This window comes from Peromyscus californicus, unplaced genomic scaffold (assembly GCF_007827085.1).
Source record: "Peromyscus californicus insignis strain IS unplaced genomic scaffold, ASM782708v3 Scaffold_7__1_contigs__length_154581171, whole genome shotgun sequence".
Taxonomy (NCBI): domain Eukaryota; kingdom Metazoa; phylum Chordata; class Mammalia; order Rodentia; family Cricetidae; genus Peromyscus; species Peromyscus californicus.
In genome coordinates this window covers 153,260,475-153,277,445 of record NW_026294595.1, presented here as the reverse complement: position 1 = coordinate 153,277,445, position 16,971 = coordinate 153,260,475, and the positions used below count along the sequence as shown (strand labels likewise).

Here is a 16,971-nt window from a genome sequence, read left to right as displayed (position 1 = left end):
GTCCTTCAGCTATGGGTAAAGGTGCTGTCCCTATGCCAACAGGGACAGGACACCCAAATAAGGGCTGTGTGGATGACAATTTTTTAGAAGCCATTGTGGTCATTTGGGAAGTAAAGAGAAATCTTTATTTTCAACAAAGTTGCCTACAAGAGATGGTTCATTGGTCCACTATGAACGAATCTCTCATCACATACAGCACCAAAAAATATATTTAAAAAATTAAGAAAACACAGCCTCATCCCTCACACACACACATCCCCTCCCAAAAGCCACACAGCCCAAACCAAAAGGTAAAGAACTAAATCAAACTCAATACCCGCACACAAATTATCTTTGAATTAAGATTTACAAATTTATATATTCTTTCCTATGAAGGAACACAAAGAGGAGGAAAAGAAAAGAAGAAAAGGGGTAAGGAAAAACTTGAAGAAGGCCTGATAAGACCTAGGAAAATAAAACACTGCCTGCCTGCAGAAAGCAAAAGAACATCAGTGCTTTTCATATGCTGTGACGTGAGGCCTTCAGCTGAAATGACACTCCCTAGCAGTGCAGCACACACTCAGCAAACCAGATCTTCCAGAGCCAGTAATACCGGAAGCACTGGGGTAGTCAACTGCAGTGTGCAGTGCTCAGGACGCAGGGCATGGCAGAGGTGGTGTCTTCCATCATGGGTTTGCCAGTGTTTAAAAAGGCCATTTCCCCTTTTTAAACAATAAGGGCCAAAGAAAATGACAGGGGGAAAGGTTCTCTACTGCAGTGACAAATCTGCCAGTCACAGACAGATGGGAACGAGTCCTGTGCTGGTTGACAGTGCTGGGTCCGTGCACAGGCTCTACTTGGGCTCCTCAATCACACCTTTGCTGAGGTCTGTCATTTTGGGATATTTTACTTTCTTCTGGTCTAGCTCATTCTGAGCCCAAAGTAGCAGTTTCAGTAATTTTGCCAGCTTGGGTGTGGACTCTCGGTTTTCGTAATCCAGAACAGCCTGGTTAACTTCACTCCACACCTAGAAAAGAAACACATCCAATAGAGATGGCCACATACATGTACTACCAGCAAGTCTGATATACACTTAAGACATCTTTTTGTAGTGCTAGGGATAGAATCCAGGTCCTTAAGCACGTTAAGCAAGCACTCTATCATTAAGCTATATTCCAGCCCATTTGGATACTGTTCACAGCCAAGAAGCTTGTTACTCATTTAAAAACACATTTACCATGTGGCTATAAGTCACTGCAGTCCTCATCTGAAGGGCTCTTACACTTTGGTCAGCAATGACACAATGAGGTCAGCAAGTGCCCTGACCCTTCTAAACAAAAGTGTTGTGAGGACTCTGAGAGAGAAGAGCATCACAACAGCTACGTGAGCCCTGCAGGCAAGCCTTCAAGAGACATCTCAAGATCTTCAGGAACGGGCAGCCCTTCTAACATGGTATGGAGAGGAGAGAGCCCTAGGAGAGAGGAATCCAGCACACGGGGAAAGGAAGACACGGGCCTACGGAAGCAATGAGCTGTCATGTTTGCAGCACACAGAAGAACAAGGAAAAGTTTCAGAAGAATAAACAGATCTTAAGTTGAAAATACTTAGGATACCTGTTTCTAAATTGACAGGAAGAAGGTTAAGAGAAGAAAAATTGACAAAGGGTTTTGGATACTAACAGTCACCATACTGCTGCTCCTAGTTTTACAAGATAAAGGGGTACAGATGAGAGGAGCTGCCAGTGTCCTGCTGGAGCACCCTAGCCCAGGGCTATGTGTTTCACCCCCATCACAAATGCAGCATGTGTACCATCTTTTCACAAGGCCCGAGTGTCCACGAACAGAGCTCTCCCTTACCAGCCTTTTACCTTTTGCCTTTGCATCATGTGGAGAAGGTCTCCAAAAGGTGACTCCTCAGGGCTATCGAAGGCCAATAAGGCCAACGTGCGCTCCATTTCTGTGAGGCACTCTCTGCTTTCCTCACCCTGCTCTGCAAGCTGCGTTTGGGCAAACTCCAACGCTGCTTCTGTCTCACGCTGACGGATAAGCTCAATCAAGTGCTGTTGCTGGTCAGTAACAAAGACAGACACGCTGAGCTACACACAGCCTTGTAGGTGATACCCAGTATGGTCAACAGCAAAGACAGCCAACCTTGGCTGGCACACACACACAGTCAAAAGTCTATCTTACGGGGCTGAGGGTGTAACTCAGTGTTGAAGCCCTTGTTTAGCATGCAGTCAAGGCCTGGGTTCTACCCACACCACCACAAAAGAAAAAAAACCAAAAACCCAAAAACAAAAAATGACATTTCAAACCAAAGACATTTCTAGTACCTCCAAGTTAGTACATTCCCATTTTAAAGCAAAAGGAGAGGTTGGTGAGATGCTGCAGTGAACACACTTCTTGTGCCAAGCATGCTGGTCTCGGTTTGATTCCCAGAACCCGTGTAAGAGTAGAGAAAGGACTCCCAGGATGGTCCTCTCACTACCATACATGCTATGTGTTCGTTCTCTGTCTCTCTCTCTCATACACACACACACACACACACACACACACACACACACACACACACACACACACACACCTTTAAAAAGTAATTAGTTTCTATATAGTACATAAAGCAGCAGTTATCTCAAAGCCTGTCCCCTTCTCAACACTAAGCAATGTTCTACTAAGACCCAACAGCCAACGTCTTTCTGAGCCTTTGCAAACCAGCGTAACTTACCAAGCATCCACATCAGAGTCTAAAACTCACCTGAAGGTGAAAGTAAAGATAGCGGTTTGTGTCCAGGAGCTCTGGGTGGAGGCTGTTGATCAGGGCGATGGCCTCCTGGATCTGACCCTTCAGAATCATCTCCCGAATCTTGATTCGCTCATCAAGTGTTTCTAGGTCTACACTTGGTTCGATCCCAGACTCCATTCGAAACTTCTCTGCTGCTTCCTTAAAGCCCTCTGAAAAGAAAACTATCTTCACTGCTAGGAAAGATAACCAGGAATTAAGGCTTTGTACCTCTAGAGAACCCAACCACCATTAAAACGATCCTACATGTAATCACTTTCCTAGGGACTTAGGATTTTTTTTTTTTTTTACTATTTTTGTGATTAACAGTCAATGCTGTTATTCTTTTGCAGCTTTCCAAAACTCTAGCCTTCATCTGGAGGTTATAGACTGCTAGCCATTGTGTGCTGTGACACCTTCAGGGCAGGGATTATAGGTCGGGATGCCAGAACAACAGAGCCAACTCCGGGTGAGGCAGACACCTTCTTGGATCTTTACAGGACCACTGTGCTTTGGTACCACTTTACCCACAGGAGCCTGGTGAAACGGCAGGCCAAGATTTCTACAGCCACTTTCTAAGAAACTTTAGCAGAAATTAATTGGAGGGGTGCAGGAAGCTAAGGAATACTGGAAGACTTACACTCTTTGCTTTTGAAATTTGGGCATGATAGCTGACTCTCTCACCCCAGTTGACAGTAACCTTTCCCTGAAACAGGAGCATCAAAGTGCTGTTTTTCTGCACATTCCACCATTTGCCTTCCCTTCACTGTTCTGAGTTGGGCACACCTAGAAACAGGCCAGAATATTTTTTCAAGCTGGCCGGAAGATATCAATTATTTGGGCTTTAAATCTATTCAAACTTTTCTTTCTTTCTTTCTTTCTTTTTTTTTTTTAAATTCTGAGACAGGGTCTTGCTGTGCATTCCAGGCTGGCCGAGAATTCAGAATCCTCCTGCCTCAGCCTTCTGAGTCAGAACACTCTTAATAATCCTGAAGGCTTAACTATAAAATTGTCAAGAGCCAAAAAAGGATGTTCCTTTAAGGTCTCAGAGATCTGAAGCAATTATTTTATCGACAGGAAAAGTATTTTTTTTAAGGGAGTAGGGAAGTTTGAGAAAAGGTCTCACATTACAGCACAGGCTGGCCTTGAATTTACAATCCTGCCTCAGTCTTCCAAGTGCTGGTATTATGGATGTGACCTATACCACTTAGGGCTAGAAAAGGCCATCTTGAACATGTCCATTTGATTTACAAATATCAATCTAACATTGTGTTTTTATGATTTCTCAGCATAACCTAATATCATTATGCTTCGGGGTAAAAGGCTACTTATTTAAAAAGAGAGAGCTATGTCCAAGTGGTGACACCCTCACAGCCAGCCTTTACCTGTGACTAGGTAGTTCATGATGAGACGGTTCATATCTGCTCGTTGAACATGTAAGTTATTGAGCTTTTCCATCCATTCATCTTTGGTTATTTCATCGGGTTTTTCTGCATAACTCATTATGATTTATTTCTACAGGAAAAAGATACAACAACTGAGGAAGAATTATATGCCCACTCTAATCATTTCAGAAAATAAACACAGCAATGTAGTAAGAAGTGGAAGAGTAGGAGGATACTTTTAATCTTGAGACAAGCAAAAAAAGCCTGAGAAAAATACATGTCTGGGTAAAATCAAGAAGGTCAAGGGTGGGAAGTATGGTCAAGGGTGGGAAGTATGAAATGAAGAGACCAAGACATCAGATTGGGTCAGATAGAAAAATCATCACACTCTGAAGGAGGTGGTTAGTTTTGAAGCTAGGTATAAAGGGCAGTCATTGGAGAGCTATATACTAAAAGTTATATGCCATGATGTAAAAAAGGAGGCACCAATCAAACAGGCAAAATGAAGGCAAGTCTTAGTGAAGGATAGAACTTCTCCAACTCTTTTGTTGGAACACACACATAGTGAAAGCAACTTAATACTCCTTATAAGGTGGCACACAATGCTTCCTGCAGTGCAGCAATTGTATCCCTGCATCCTAGAAAGGTTCTAACACGCACCAAAGATGTGCTGTTCACCAATGCACACCTCAAGATGGCAAAAATGTGGACACCACTCCCCAAAATGTTCATTCAACCTCCTGAATAAAGGCAGTTATATAGATGACATGACCAAACCCTTGGGCAAGTGTGTTCTGAATTTGGAATTCTGCAGCTTGCACATAGATAATATGGCACAAGTTCCGGTCTGCTTTATGTATGACAGCCTCTCCAGAGACTAGGGAGCATGGTCCAAGTTCACATCATTTATTCAGTGAAACACGCTTATTCACACTCAGTGTAAAGAAAGCTAAAAGATGTTATCAAGTTTTGCCAAAAAATAGGTTTAAAAAAACTGTTTTGGCTGGGTGTGATGGCACACAATTTTAATCCCAACATTTGTGAGGTAGAGCCAGGTAGGTCTCTCTAAATTCATAGCTAGTCTAAGCCTGGTCTACAGATCAAGTTCTGGGTCAGCAAGAGTTACATGGTGAGACCCTGCCTCAAAAATAATTAAAATTAAAATACTGCTTTTACATTCAGAGTATTTAGACTTCAGAAGGAAATATGGTTGTGCATCACTTTAAAACAACACTGAATGGGAAAAAAGTTAAAACAGAAGTCCAAGTGTGACCTGAGTTTTGCAAAGTCAAACAGGAAATGAACTACATGGCACGTCTTTAGCACAAAATATTGAGTACTTTTAAGCAAAGACATGGAATCTGACAGGAATTGTTTCATGTGGGAGGAAGGCAGGATGGCAGAGCCACAGGAAGGCAGCTGGGGTTGCTTGGGAGCACCAGCTGGAACATTTTCATACTTTGTCACTAACATATACCTCATGGATATTATTTTGCACACTGCAAATGATAAGCTATTTTGCTTTAATAAATCATAAAATTGAAAGATAGCTTTGGTTTCTGGGCTGACAAGGGAATGCATACTGGGTGGGGAGAGCTAAGCTGTCCAACAAAGAGACATTCTAGGGCTGTCACAGAGGACAGCAGAAGAGAACAGACACTCAAGATCAAGTTTTGGCCTCCAAATCAATCAATGGCGGCTGTTGCTGGACTAAGTGTGAAGAACAAGAGAAAAGGAAGAAGCATGGGCAACCAGAGACTGCAGGTTTCAAGTGCCAGGTCTTAGAAATGGGACCACAACAACGTGGGAGGGATGCGAGTAGAACAGGTTGGAGGAGCAGGGCAAGTCTGGTGCAGAGGACTCTGGATTACAGGTCCTGGGACCCACGCTGGAAACAGTAATTAGGGAAACACATTTACACACACTGGGAGGAAAGTTATTTAAGCAAGAGTGTTTTAAAAAAACATAAGGTATTAAAGTTTCAAAGCCCACTTTCGGAGAATGTGGGCAGAGAATGCAGAGGGGCTTAGAATTTGAAGCATACTAAGACTTCTAGTTCTGGAGGACTTGGAGGCCCCAGAGCCTGAAAGGTAGCCCGGGAGGCGGGAAGTGAATCAACGGGGTTGTCATAGGACTCCATAGCCACAGGATAACAGCAGAATTTACCGATTCAACTTTTATTCTGGATACATAGGTAAGCAAAAAATTATCAAGCAAGACTGCGGACAGAGACCCGGCGACAGTGTTTCTGTAAAATTCTGTGATCCCAAATCCAGCGATTACACAGTCGATAGGGAAGCATCCTAAGCCCCGAGGATGACTTTCAACGAAGCAACTGATTGCATCTTCACCTTTCAGTCTCCGCTTTACTGTGGCTTTCATCACAGAGACATGGGAACATTTGCAAACTATTCCGGTCCCGGCAGCACCCCAAGTGAGCGCAGCCTCCAGACCTCCCGCTCCGAGGCAGGGCCGTGGAGGGCAGGACCGACTTCCCTGACCCCGGCTCCCGCTGCAGACTTCGGATACCCGAGGCAGGTCAGCCTGGCGCGCACAGGCCCCCAACCTTTGACCTCCGCGCCTCGGCCCACCCCGGAGCCCCGTGAAGACGCTCGGCACCGCCGTCGGGGCCCGCTGCGGCCATCTTACCGTGCGGATCCCGCCTCCCGCGCGACAGGGTCTGGGCGGCGGCTCCGCGGCCGCTCCCGGGGCCGGGGAGGGGCGGCAGCAACAGCGGGAGATAGAGGTGGAGACGGAGGCGGAGGCCGCGGCGGAGGCGGGGGCGGGGCGCGAAGCGGAGGTAGACACACCGGCGTCCGCCTCAGACCCCTCTCGCGAGATCGCACGATGCGAACGGGCAACCAATGGAATCCTCTCGCGAAGGGGCTGGGCGGGCGGTCACCGGACACTTGGACTTCGACTTCCGTTCTTGCGCATAACTCTTCGGCGGTGCCCTAGCTCTACGGGTTGGCGCGAGAGTCAAAAGGCCTATGTGCTTTCTGCGCAAGATGGCTGCTGCGGGGGCGTCTGCGTACTGAGTGCTAGCACGGGGATGGAGACGTGTAGACTGAGTTCGAGGCAAAGGTCTTAGCTCTTTTCTTTTTTTGTATGTGTATGAAGCTGGGGGAGGGATTCAGGTGTGTGGGAACGCAGGGATGCGCGAAAAAGGGAGGGCATTCTCCGTCTTGCAGTCCTCCGGGCTCTAGTCCCAAAGGCAAGGCCTCCGGACGTAAGCGAGCGCCTAGGATTTTGCTCCGCGGACGTTATAATCGAGGCCAGATCAGCGTCAGAACAGCGCTGCCTAGAGCTCGAGAGCGGACTTCGGAGACTCCTGTTTCCTGGGCAGGGACGCCAGGTTTCTGGGCACTCTCGAAGGTGACTTCTTAGTGTTGGGGCTCTCAGGGATGGGAGCATGCACAGAAGTGACTCCCTGCTTCTAAGGCACTCACGGAACGGAGCGGATCCATGCTTCAGAAGCGCTTACGGTGGGGACTCCCTACCCCCGGGCACAGAGGGCCTTCCTACTTCTAGGCGTTCACAGAGTGTACGCCTCTTAGCTGCGTGCGGTGGGGCACCCTGCTCCAGACGCCGGCGGAGGGGATCCCTGCCGCCGGAGAAGGGACCCCCATGCGCTGGGAATTGTGGTTACTCCTTGCCTTGGGATGGGTCCTAAGAGCTTGCGGTAAATGCTGGGGGTAGCTGGAGGCCCTAGAAAACTGCCTGGCTGTAGTTGGCAAATAGATATTTGCATGTTTATATGTTTATTGTCTACCAGAGGAGAATGTAAATTGAGTCATTGTAATGTAAGTAATTCTGGAATGTTTCTGGGAGGAATGTTGGACAGCTTGCGTTGAGGTAGTTGAGTATGCTTGCTTAAAATTGAACTGAGGTAGGCAGGTGATGGTGGCACAAGCCTTTAGTCCCAGCACTTGCGAGGCAGAGGCAGGCAGATCTCTGTGAGTTCGAGGCGAACCTAGTCTACAGAGTGAGTTCCTGGACAGCCACCAGGGCTGTTACATAGAGAAACCTCGTCTCGCAAAAACAAAAAAGACAGAGCACAACAAGCTGTGACTTTAAAAAGGGAAAAAAAAGAAAAAAAAAGGAGTCTAGGGGAAGTAACTTTTGGGGCGGGGGTGGTTTGAGACAGGGTTTCTCTGTGTAGCTTTGTGCCTTTCCTGGAACTCACTTTGAAGACCATGGTGGCCTCGAACTCACAGAGATCCGCCTGCCTCTGCCTCTTGAGTGCTGGGATTAAAGGCGTGTGCCGCCGCCGCCACCACCCGGCAGTTTTTTGTTTTTTGTTTTTGTGGTTTTTTTTTAATTTTCCAGATAGAGTTTCTCTGTGTATCCCTGGTTGTTTTGGAACTCAAGGACTTGTTCTGTAGACCAGGCTGGTCACGAACTGACAGAGATCTGCCTGCCTCTGCCTCTTGAGTGCTGAATTAAAGGCACGTCCCACCATGTCTGGCAAATCTTTAAAAATAGAAAGAAATTTGGCTGGATGAGGTGGCACAGGCTTTTAGTCTCAGTGCTTAAAGTTCAAGGTCAGCCTGATCTACATAGAGAATTCCAGCTCAGTCAGGGCTACATAGAGAAACCCTATGTCAAAAAAGTCTGAATGAATTTTTCCCCATGATTTATTTTATTTTTTTGTGTGCATGCCTGAGCATGTGGGTCTGGAGGCCAGAAGAGGCTGTCAGAACCCTTGGAGCAGAGGTTGTAAGAGCCAAACTCCACTTCTGAAAGAAGAATAAATGTGTTCTGAGCCCCTTAGTCCAGCCTGGGATTTTATTTTTTGGAAGACAAGGTCTTGTTGTAATCTATGCTGAATTTAAATTTATTTGTAGGCAAGAATGACAGTGAATTTATGATCTCCTGCCTCTACCTAAGTGCTGGGATTATAGATCAGTAGCAGGCTTTCTTGGACCGCCAGCTCCCAAACCATGACACCAAGATTTATTAATTATGAATGCTCGGCCTTAGCTTAGGCTTGTTTCTAGATAGATTTTTTTTTAACTTAAATTAACTCATTTGTATTAATCTGTGTGCTGCCTGAGTCTTGTTTACCTCATCTACATACTGTCCAACCTGCTTTCCTGCTTCCTCCATGTCTGGATGGCCTCCCCTTTCTCTGCCCGCCAGCTCCGCCTATTCCCCTTCTGCCTACCTATTGCTGTTCAGCTTTTTATTAGACCAATCAGGTTTCTTAGTCAGGCAAGGTAAAATAGTAACACATCTTTACATAGTTAAACAAATATTCTATTCCACAACATAGATTTATGCCACTACACCCAGTTTATGTGGTGCTGGAGATTGAACTCAGTTTAGTGCAAACTAGACAAGCTGTCTGCCAGCTAACTACATCCCAGTCCTGATCTATTTATTGGCAAAACTCAAGTCAGTAAATCCAACAGCAGTTTTTAAAATTAATTTCCTAAAACACCATCCAAAGTTACTAGTTGGACATGCAAACTAAAATGCTGAAGGATGACTGTAGGATAGTATTTTCAAAATTAAAAAACTATTATGTTTGTTTTGTTTTGTTTTTTAGACAGGCTTGAAATCTGCCTGCCTTTGTCTCCCAAGTACTGTGATTAAAGGTGTACAGCACTACATCTGGCTTCTGTTAGGTTTCTGTAAGAGCATAAGTGAACTGCAACCCAAAAACACTGCAGCTGGTTGGTGGTGGCGCACGCCTTTAATCCCAGCACTCGGGAGGCAGAGGCAGGCAGATCTCTGTGAGTTTAAGGCCAGCCTGGTCTACAGAGTGAGTTCCAGGACAGGCACCAAAACAACACAGAGAAACCCTGTCTCGAAAAAACAAAGAAAAAGGAGAAAAAAGAAAAAGAAAAAGAAAGCAAAAACATTTCAGTTCACAAAAAGCAGTCTTAAATATGAGCAAGGTGCATTTGTAGGTGTTTCATGGCATATAAAGTATGCATGTTTTATATTCACAACCAAGACTGCAGGGCCCAGAGAAATAGCGCAGTTCTTGCTGCCATTGCTGGATAGTTTGATTCCCAGCCCCCACATCTGGTGGCTTATAACCACTTGTAACTCCAGCTCCAGGGGATCTGATGTCCTCTTCTAAACTCTGCAGGTATCTGCACCCATGTGCACAGACACATGCTTATAATTTAAAAGTAATGATAAATCTTTTAAAAAGAACTAAGACAGTAGTTGATCAGTGCAGCATAGGTGGACCTGGCTAGAAACACCTCAGGGCCATTATGTGTTTGATTTTGATTTATTTGTTATATGTGTAGAAACCCATAACTGTTGCCAAATTTTTCATGATCTATTTCCCTATTTCAGTTATGCAACCCCATATAGGACTGCAACTCACAGTTTGAGAAACTGGGTTCTGAAGTTAGAAAGGTGGCTCAGCAGTTAAGGGCACTTAACTGCCTGTAACTCCCGTTTCAGGGGATTGGGCTCCCTCTTTTTTTTTTTGTTCGTTTTTTGGTTTTTGGTTTTTCGAGACAGGGTTTCTCTATGTAACAGAGTCCTGGCTGTCCTGGAGCTCGCTTTGTAGACCAGGCTGGCCTTGAACTCACAGAGATCCTCCTGCCTCTGCCTCCCGAGTGCTGGGATTAAAGGCGTGCGCCACCACCGCCCAGCTCTGGGCTTTCTCTTTTGACCCTCATGAACACTGTTCATGCATATGGTACGCATACATACAGATGCAGGCAAAACACTCATACACATAAGCATGGTAGCGCATGTCTTTAATCTTAGCTCTTGGAGGCAGAGGAATTTGAGGCCAGCCCTATCTACATAGTGAGTTCTAGGTCAGCCAGGGTTATACAGAGAGACCTTGCCTCAAAGAAAAAAGAGATGAACTATTTTTTTTTCTTTGGCTTCCGACTCCCATGTTGCCAATGCCTTATATCAAGAGTCCCTAAAAACATAAGGTTCACTGTGCTGGGGAGATGGCCCAGTCAGTGAAGTGCTCACTACACCAATATAGGACCTGAGGCTGATCCCTATGTAAAAAGACAGACCCTGGGGCTTCTGTGTGTAACTCCAGTGCTAGGAGGCAGACATAGAATCCCTGAGGCTTCCTGGAAGCCCACCTACCTGAACTGGTGAGCTCCAGATTCAATGAGGCGTAATTCTCAAAAGTAAGATAGAGATTGAGGAAGACCCAACATTGACCTTTAGCTTTCTACCTGCCTGAGTACACAGGTGCATCTTCACACAGACACGAACACACACACAAGGGAAAGGAAGGTTCCTGTGTATTGGGCATCTCAGTTAATAAAAATATTCAGCACATTTTAGGTACTTTATATGAATCTGTTGAGTAGATGGGGAAATAAATGCATGAATAGTACTGATGCCCTTCCCCAGGATGAATACTAGCAAAGGGGAGAGGGTTTGAACACAATAACTCATTTCGTTTTTTCTTTGTGTGGGGATGGGTACACCCAGGTGTTCTTAAAGGCCAGAAGACAAGGCCTGTGTTTTCTGTCACTCCACCTTATTTCTTCAAGACAAGATCTCACTAAACCTGAAGCTAGGCTGGGAGCCAGCAAGCCCCAGCAATCCCGTCTACCTCTTCACCACCACCCACACGCAGTGCTGAGATTACAGGCATAAGTTTATGTCGGACTTTTTATGTAGGTGGTAGGGATTAGAACTCAGGTGCCTCTGCTTGAGCTTCAAGTGCTCTTACCCACTGAGTTATCTTCTGATCCCTGTGAGACACTTTGTGTATGTTAGACTTTGAAATGCTTTTGAATTTGAGGTGTACATGGGAAGGTTCTGGGGACCCGGTGAAAAGGGTAGACCCAGGGTAGAAGTGGTTTCTACAGTACGTGTGGAACAGCTGGGATAGTGGATTGGAGCGATGGAGACCTGTGTGCAGTGGTACTACGGATGTAGGAGTAGGAAATAAGTGGGCGTGTGCAGAGACAGCCACACTGGCTACAATCTGGGACAGTTGCCAAGTTGACAGAAATGTCATCAGCCTGGTGGATTCATTAACTAGCCAAGCTTCCTGTATGTAAGAGGTGGACCTGGGGGAGAGACGCCATAAGGTTTGGTCCTGCGGTAGGAGGGGCTACCCTGAGGTCAAAGTACCACTGTTCTGCAAGCCAAGGCAGTGATTTGAAATTGTTTCACTGTGAAAGAGTAGCAGTTCTCAAGCCTGGCAATGGTGGTACACGCATTTGAGAGGCAGAGACAGGAGGATCTCTGAGTTTGAGGTCAGCCTGGTCTACAGATCGAGTTCCAGGATAGCCAGGGCTACATAGACAAACTCTGTCTTGAATAAAGAGAGTAGCAGTTCTAGAGAGAGAAACTAAAAGTATATGGGCTGAAAGAACTGGTGGGTGAGGTAGCCCAACGGGCTAAAAAGTATTTGTGCTTGCTGTGTGATGCTGTATAAACCTGATGACTTGTGTTCTAGACCCTGGGAACCCATGTAAAGGTGGAAGGAGAGAAGATTCCACACCTGTGCTGGTGGTGTGGGTGTATGCATACCACAATAATAAAAATGTTTAAATAAAATTGGAAAGAACACTATCAAGGGTCTGAGGTGGTAGCTCAGTGGTAGAACACTTGTCTAGCACAGACACATCTATAGTGGATTCAGTCCCCAGCACTGAATAAATAATCAAATATCACAGAGGTTTTATGTTTTTAAAGAGGGAAAAGCATTTTGAGGATAGAATACAGAATACTTCCATTAGGTGAATGTTCAGATGCCAGGATGCCAGCTTTGAGACAGGATCTAACTGTGTAGACCAGGCTACCCTTGAGCTCAGAGACCATCCTGCCTCTGCTTTCCAAATTCTGTAATTCCAAGTGTGTACCACCAGGCGTGGCCAGAACCACATTGTTTCTGTGGATACTTTTCTTTTACTATCAACAAAAAAAATATAAACCCTGGCATTCTGGGAGCCCTTGGCTTCTATAGAAAAGATCTGCAAAACAAACAGCTTTGCATTTACTCCTCAAATATTTTTTTTTCCCTGTTGGAAGGAGGTAACTTTTGTATGTGTCACTTTTCCTTTCAGTTCCAGGGGATCTGACACCTTCTTCTGACTTATTTGGGTTCCTAGGCATACACATGGTGCACATACCTACATGCAGGCAGAACACTTATATACATAAAATAAATCTGGAAAAAAAAAAGATTATCTTTGACCTCTCACCTTCTATAGGTAGATTTGCACAGATTATGTTCTCCTATGGACACATCAGTTTGTAATACACACACACACACACACACACACACACACACACACACACACACACAAGCTTCGGTGTTTCTTTTGTTGTAGCTTTTTGTTGTTGTTGTTTTGTTTGTTTTAATATTTATTTATTTTTGGTTTTTTTTGAAACAGGATTTCTCTGTAGCCCTGACTGTCCTAGAACTCACTCTGTAGACCAGGCTGGCCTAGAACTCATATCCACCTTCTTCTGCCTCCCCAATGCTGGAATTAAAGGCATGTGCCACCACTGCCTGTCTGATTTTTTTTTTTAAATATTTTTTTAAACTTTATTTTATGTGCATTGGGGTGAAGGTATCAGATCTCCTGGAACTGGAATTACAGACAGTTGTGATCTGCCATGTGGGTGCTGGGAATTGAACCCAGGTCCTCCGGAAGAGTAGCCAGTGCTCTTAACCACTGGGCCTTCTCTCCAGCCTTGTTTTTAAAGACAGTGTTTCACTATGTGACTAAAGTTAGCCTGAAACACTCTGTCTTCCTGCCTCAGCCTCTTTAGTGCTAGTAATATGAATGTCAGACCTGGCTACAAAGTCTGAATTGTTTTTTGGGGCTTTTCTGTTCTTCCATTACCCTATGCTCTGTACTATGGTGGCTGGTGGTGCTGGTTCTCAGCTGTGTATGGATGTAGCACTGCCAGGTAAAGATCTGCTGCAAATTGGAACCTGCTGTTTTCTTTAAACAGGAACCAAAGACTTCTGCCTTACTCTGTTCTGCTTTGTGCAAAGCAACCGGTGATTTGATTGTTACTGGATTATTCAGTGCTGTGCAAGTAAATGTATCTAAATTTAGCTGTTGGGACTACCAGATCACTCATGCCTAGCATGTCCTAGCGTGGCTCTGGGCTCAATCCCCAGCACTGCACATAATAAAATGAACTAGAATTTAACTGTTGATTTTTGTATTTTAGATTTTTAAATTTTTATTTCATGTGTATGAGTGTTCAGCTTGCATGTATGTGTGCATGCAGTGGGTGCCTGGTGCCCAGAAGAGGGCAGTGAATCCCCTGGAATTGGAGTTAAGGGTAGTTTGCCTCCTTTGGGATGCTGGGAACTTAAGTCCTCTGTAAAAGCAGCAAGTGATCTTATAACCACTGAACCATCTCTCCAGTTGGTTTTATATAGGATTTATCAGTTTCTCAAAAAGCCAAATAAAAAAACAAACACCCAGTGATTTAAGCTTTTTTTAGAAATAAGAAAACACAGGGCCGGGCGGTGGTGGCGCACGCCTTTAATCCCAGCACTTGGGAGGCAGAGGCAGGCGGATCTTTGTGAGTTGGAGGCCAGCCTGGTCTACAGAGCGAGATCCAGGAAAGGCGCAAAGCTACACAGAGAAACTCTGTCTCGAAAAAAACCAAAAAAAAAAGTAGAAATAAGAAAACACATTGTCCTTGCATGCCCCATCCCTCCCCTTAGTGACCAGTGTGTCTGCATGTTCTGTACCTGCAGACTCAGCTAGCTTAGGATCAGAAATGCTCTGGAACCAGGCTTGGTGGCACAAGCTTGTAATGTTAACATTTGGGAGGCTGAAGCAGAAGGATCCTGAGTTCAAGGATGGCTAGGCTACATTGATAGATTGTGTGTGTGTGTGTACATACAGACATGCACACATGGGGAGGGGGGTGTGCATCTGCACTGAACAAGTACAGTATTGTTTCTTGTCCTTATTCCCTAGACAATGCAGCATAACATTTATGTGGCATTTACATTGTATCTAAGTCATCCAGAGACTTATGTGTGTATGTTCTAAGGAAATAAATCAATTTACATAAAGGACTTGAGCATCTATGAATGTTGGCATCCTGGGTAGGAGTCATGCACCCAGCCCCCTCCTATACCTCCTGTGAGGGAGGGCTGTGCTAGGCTTCTCTTCTGGGAATCTGCATTCTGTCTCTGTAGAATAGGAGTTTTGTCATAGTTATCAGTCTATACACTTGTTTAGTTAGACTTCTGGGGATGAGAGTGTGCCGAACAGCACTACCCTTATGTATGACCTGTCAGCTAGGGTGTAGGTCAGGGAGCAGGGGACAAGAGGAAACAGGCCAAACCAGCTTGGTTTACCTTATTTCCCCCGGCCTTATCCCTCCTTTTGAACCCTGATTAGTTTCAGGGTCCACACATCCCCTCAACAGTTTATAGGTGCCCATCTGGAGGGCCAGCAGTACTTTGGGTCCAGGCCCTTGTGTCTGGCTCTCATATTGTTTGTTTTGAGACAAGATCTTGCTGTGGTGGGTAGTCTGTGCTTGTCTGAAACTTGCCATCCTTCTACTTCCTCAGCCATATGAGAATTTGGTCACAAGCATGGGCTGAGTTAGAAAGTGGTCCTGCCTACCAAGTTTCCAGTGTCTGCTGAATATCTTCAGGGTCTTGAAATTTTGGATGGGGGTTTCAGAGCAGAATTGTAAGCAGCATCATCCTAAGGACTTTATTTAACTTTTTTTATTACACTTTATTGTATGTGTTGCCATGGCATCTGTGTGGATGTTATCAGAGGACAGCTTGGAGTGGGGTTCTCTCTTTTTGTCATGTGGACCCTGGGGATCAAACTCAGGTCGTCAGTCTTGGTGATAGCCCTGCTATCTCCCCCCCCCCCCCCCCCCCCCCCCCCGAGTTTCTCTGTCCTGGAACTCACTTTGTAGACCAGGCTGGCCTGGAACTCAGAGAGATCCACCTGCCTCTGCCGCCTACCTGCTGGGATTAAGGGCGTGTGCCACCAACCCCCAGCTCCCCCCCCCTTTTTTTTAAAGTTCGTCTGTGTACACACTTATGTGTGATGGGTGGTGTCCAGTATTCTTTTAGGCTAGAAGCCAGCAAGCCGTGGGATACTCCCATCTCCACCCCCCAACCCCCATCTTGGAGCGAGGGTTACAGACATTTGCCAGGATGCCAGCTTGTTATGTGGATGCTTGAGATTGGGAACAAGATCTGGTGACTGTTCTTCCGTCTTCTGGTTTTTACTTTAAAAAAACAGGAAGAATTATTCAGTTAGTAGAGTCCAACTTAAAAACACTCAAACTACAGATTTTTTCACCAAGGAAGGTGGTTCCTATTGGAAATGCCAGCAAGTAAAAGACAGTGAGCAGATAGTTGTCCCCTAGACGGCCACTCTGCCACGGCTCTCAGCACAACACAGGGCGGGTGGTTCACATTCTGTCCTCTTGGTGCTTGGTCTGAGTTCTCCGTGCTTCCTTCCTGTTCTTTAATACCTGAGCCTTCACTTTTGTCTGTGATGTGAGCATCCCCATTCTGCAGCTTGCACATGCTCACCATTTCAGACTAGATTCAACCCTGTCTAGTTCTGTGTCTGAGGGTAGAGAATCCTCCTTCGACTCAAGGTCAGAGTTGAGAAGTCAAGAGTAGACTCCTGGACAAGAGTCAGAAAGGTGGTCTTGAAGGATCTCACCAAGGGAAGCAGCTTCCTACTCCACTGGAAGCCCCAGGAGTTGGCATGTAACCTACTTAAGTCCTGGGCTTCTGGATAGAGCATTAGAGGTCTCCACGGTGTGGGTGAGGCTTTACTAGACAGAGACATGTATTTGTTCTTAGAAGAGGCTGAAATTAGGATCTGAAGACCGGCTTCCAAGCGATGTGCCT

At 45.5% G+C, this 16,971-nt stretch overlaps 2 protein-coding genes across 7 annotated transcripts in view; one reads left to right on the top strand and one right to left on the bottom strand.

Moving 5' to 3' along the window:
• Positions 1 to 327: 327 nt before the first annotated feature.
• Gid8 (GID complex subunit 8 homolog) lies at positions 328 to 6,971 on the bottom strand. Its single transcript, XM_052724215.1, has 5 exons — positions 6,792 to 6,971; positions 4,143 to 4,272; positions 2,734 to 2,930; positions 1,847 to 2,044; positions 328 to 1,006 (listed from the first exon to the last, which is right to left on the bottom strand). Exons 2-5 carry the CDS (start codon positions 4,258 to 4,260, stop codon positions 833 to 835), a joined length of 687 nt encoding a protein of 228 aa, XP_052580175.1. The 5' UTR covers positions 4,261 to 4,272; positions 6,792 to 6,971; the 3' UTR covers positions 328 to 832.
• Positions 6,972 to 7,099: 128 nt separating this feature from the next.
• The window catches only part of Dido1 (death inducer-obliterator 1), a 58,044-nt gene continuing 48,172 nt past the window's right edge, over positions 7,100 to 16,971 (top strand). For 3 of the 6 annotated variants that reach the window (XM_052724204.1, XM_052724199.1, XM_052724197.1), the window contains exon 1: positions 7,100 to 7,226. The gene's annotated coding sequence lies outside the window, so the exon portion shown is untranslated. Of the gene's footprint in view, positions 7,227 to 7,256; positions 7,518 to 16,971 lie in introns of those variants that run through there. The other 3 variants (XM_052724206.1, XM_052724203.1, XM_052724198.1) reach the window with 1 other exon arrangement.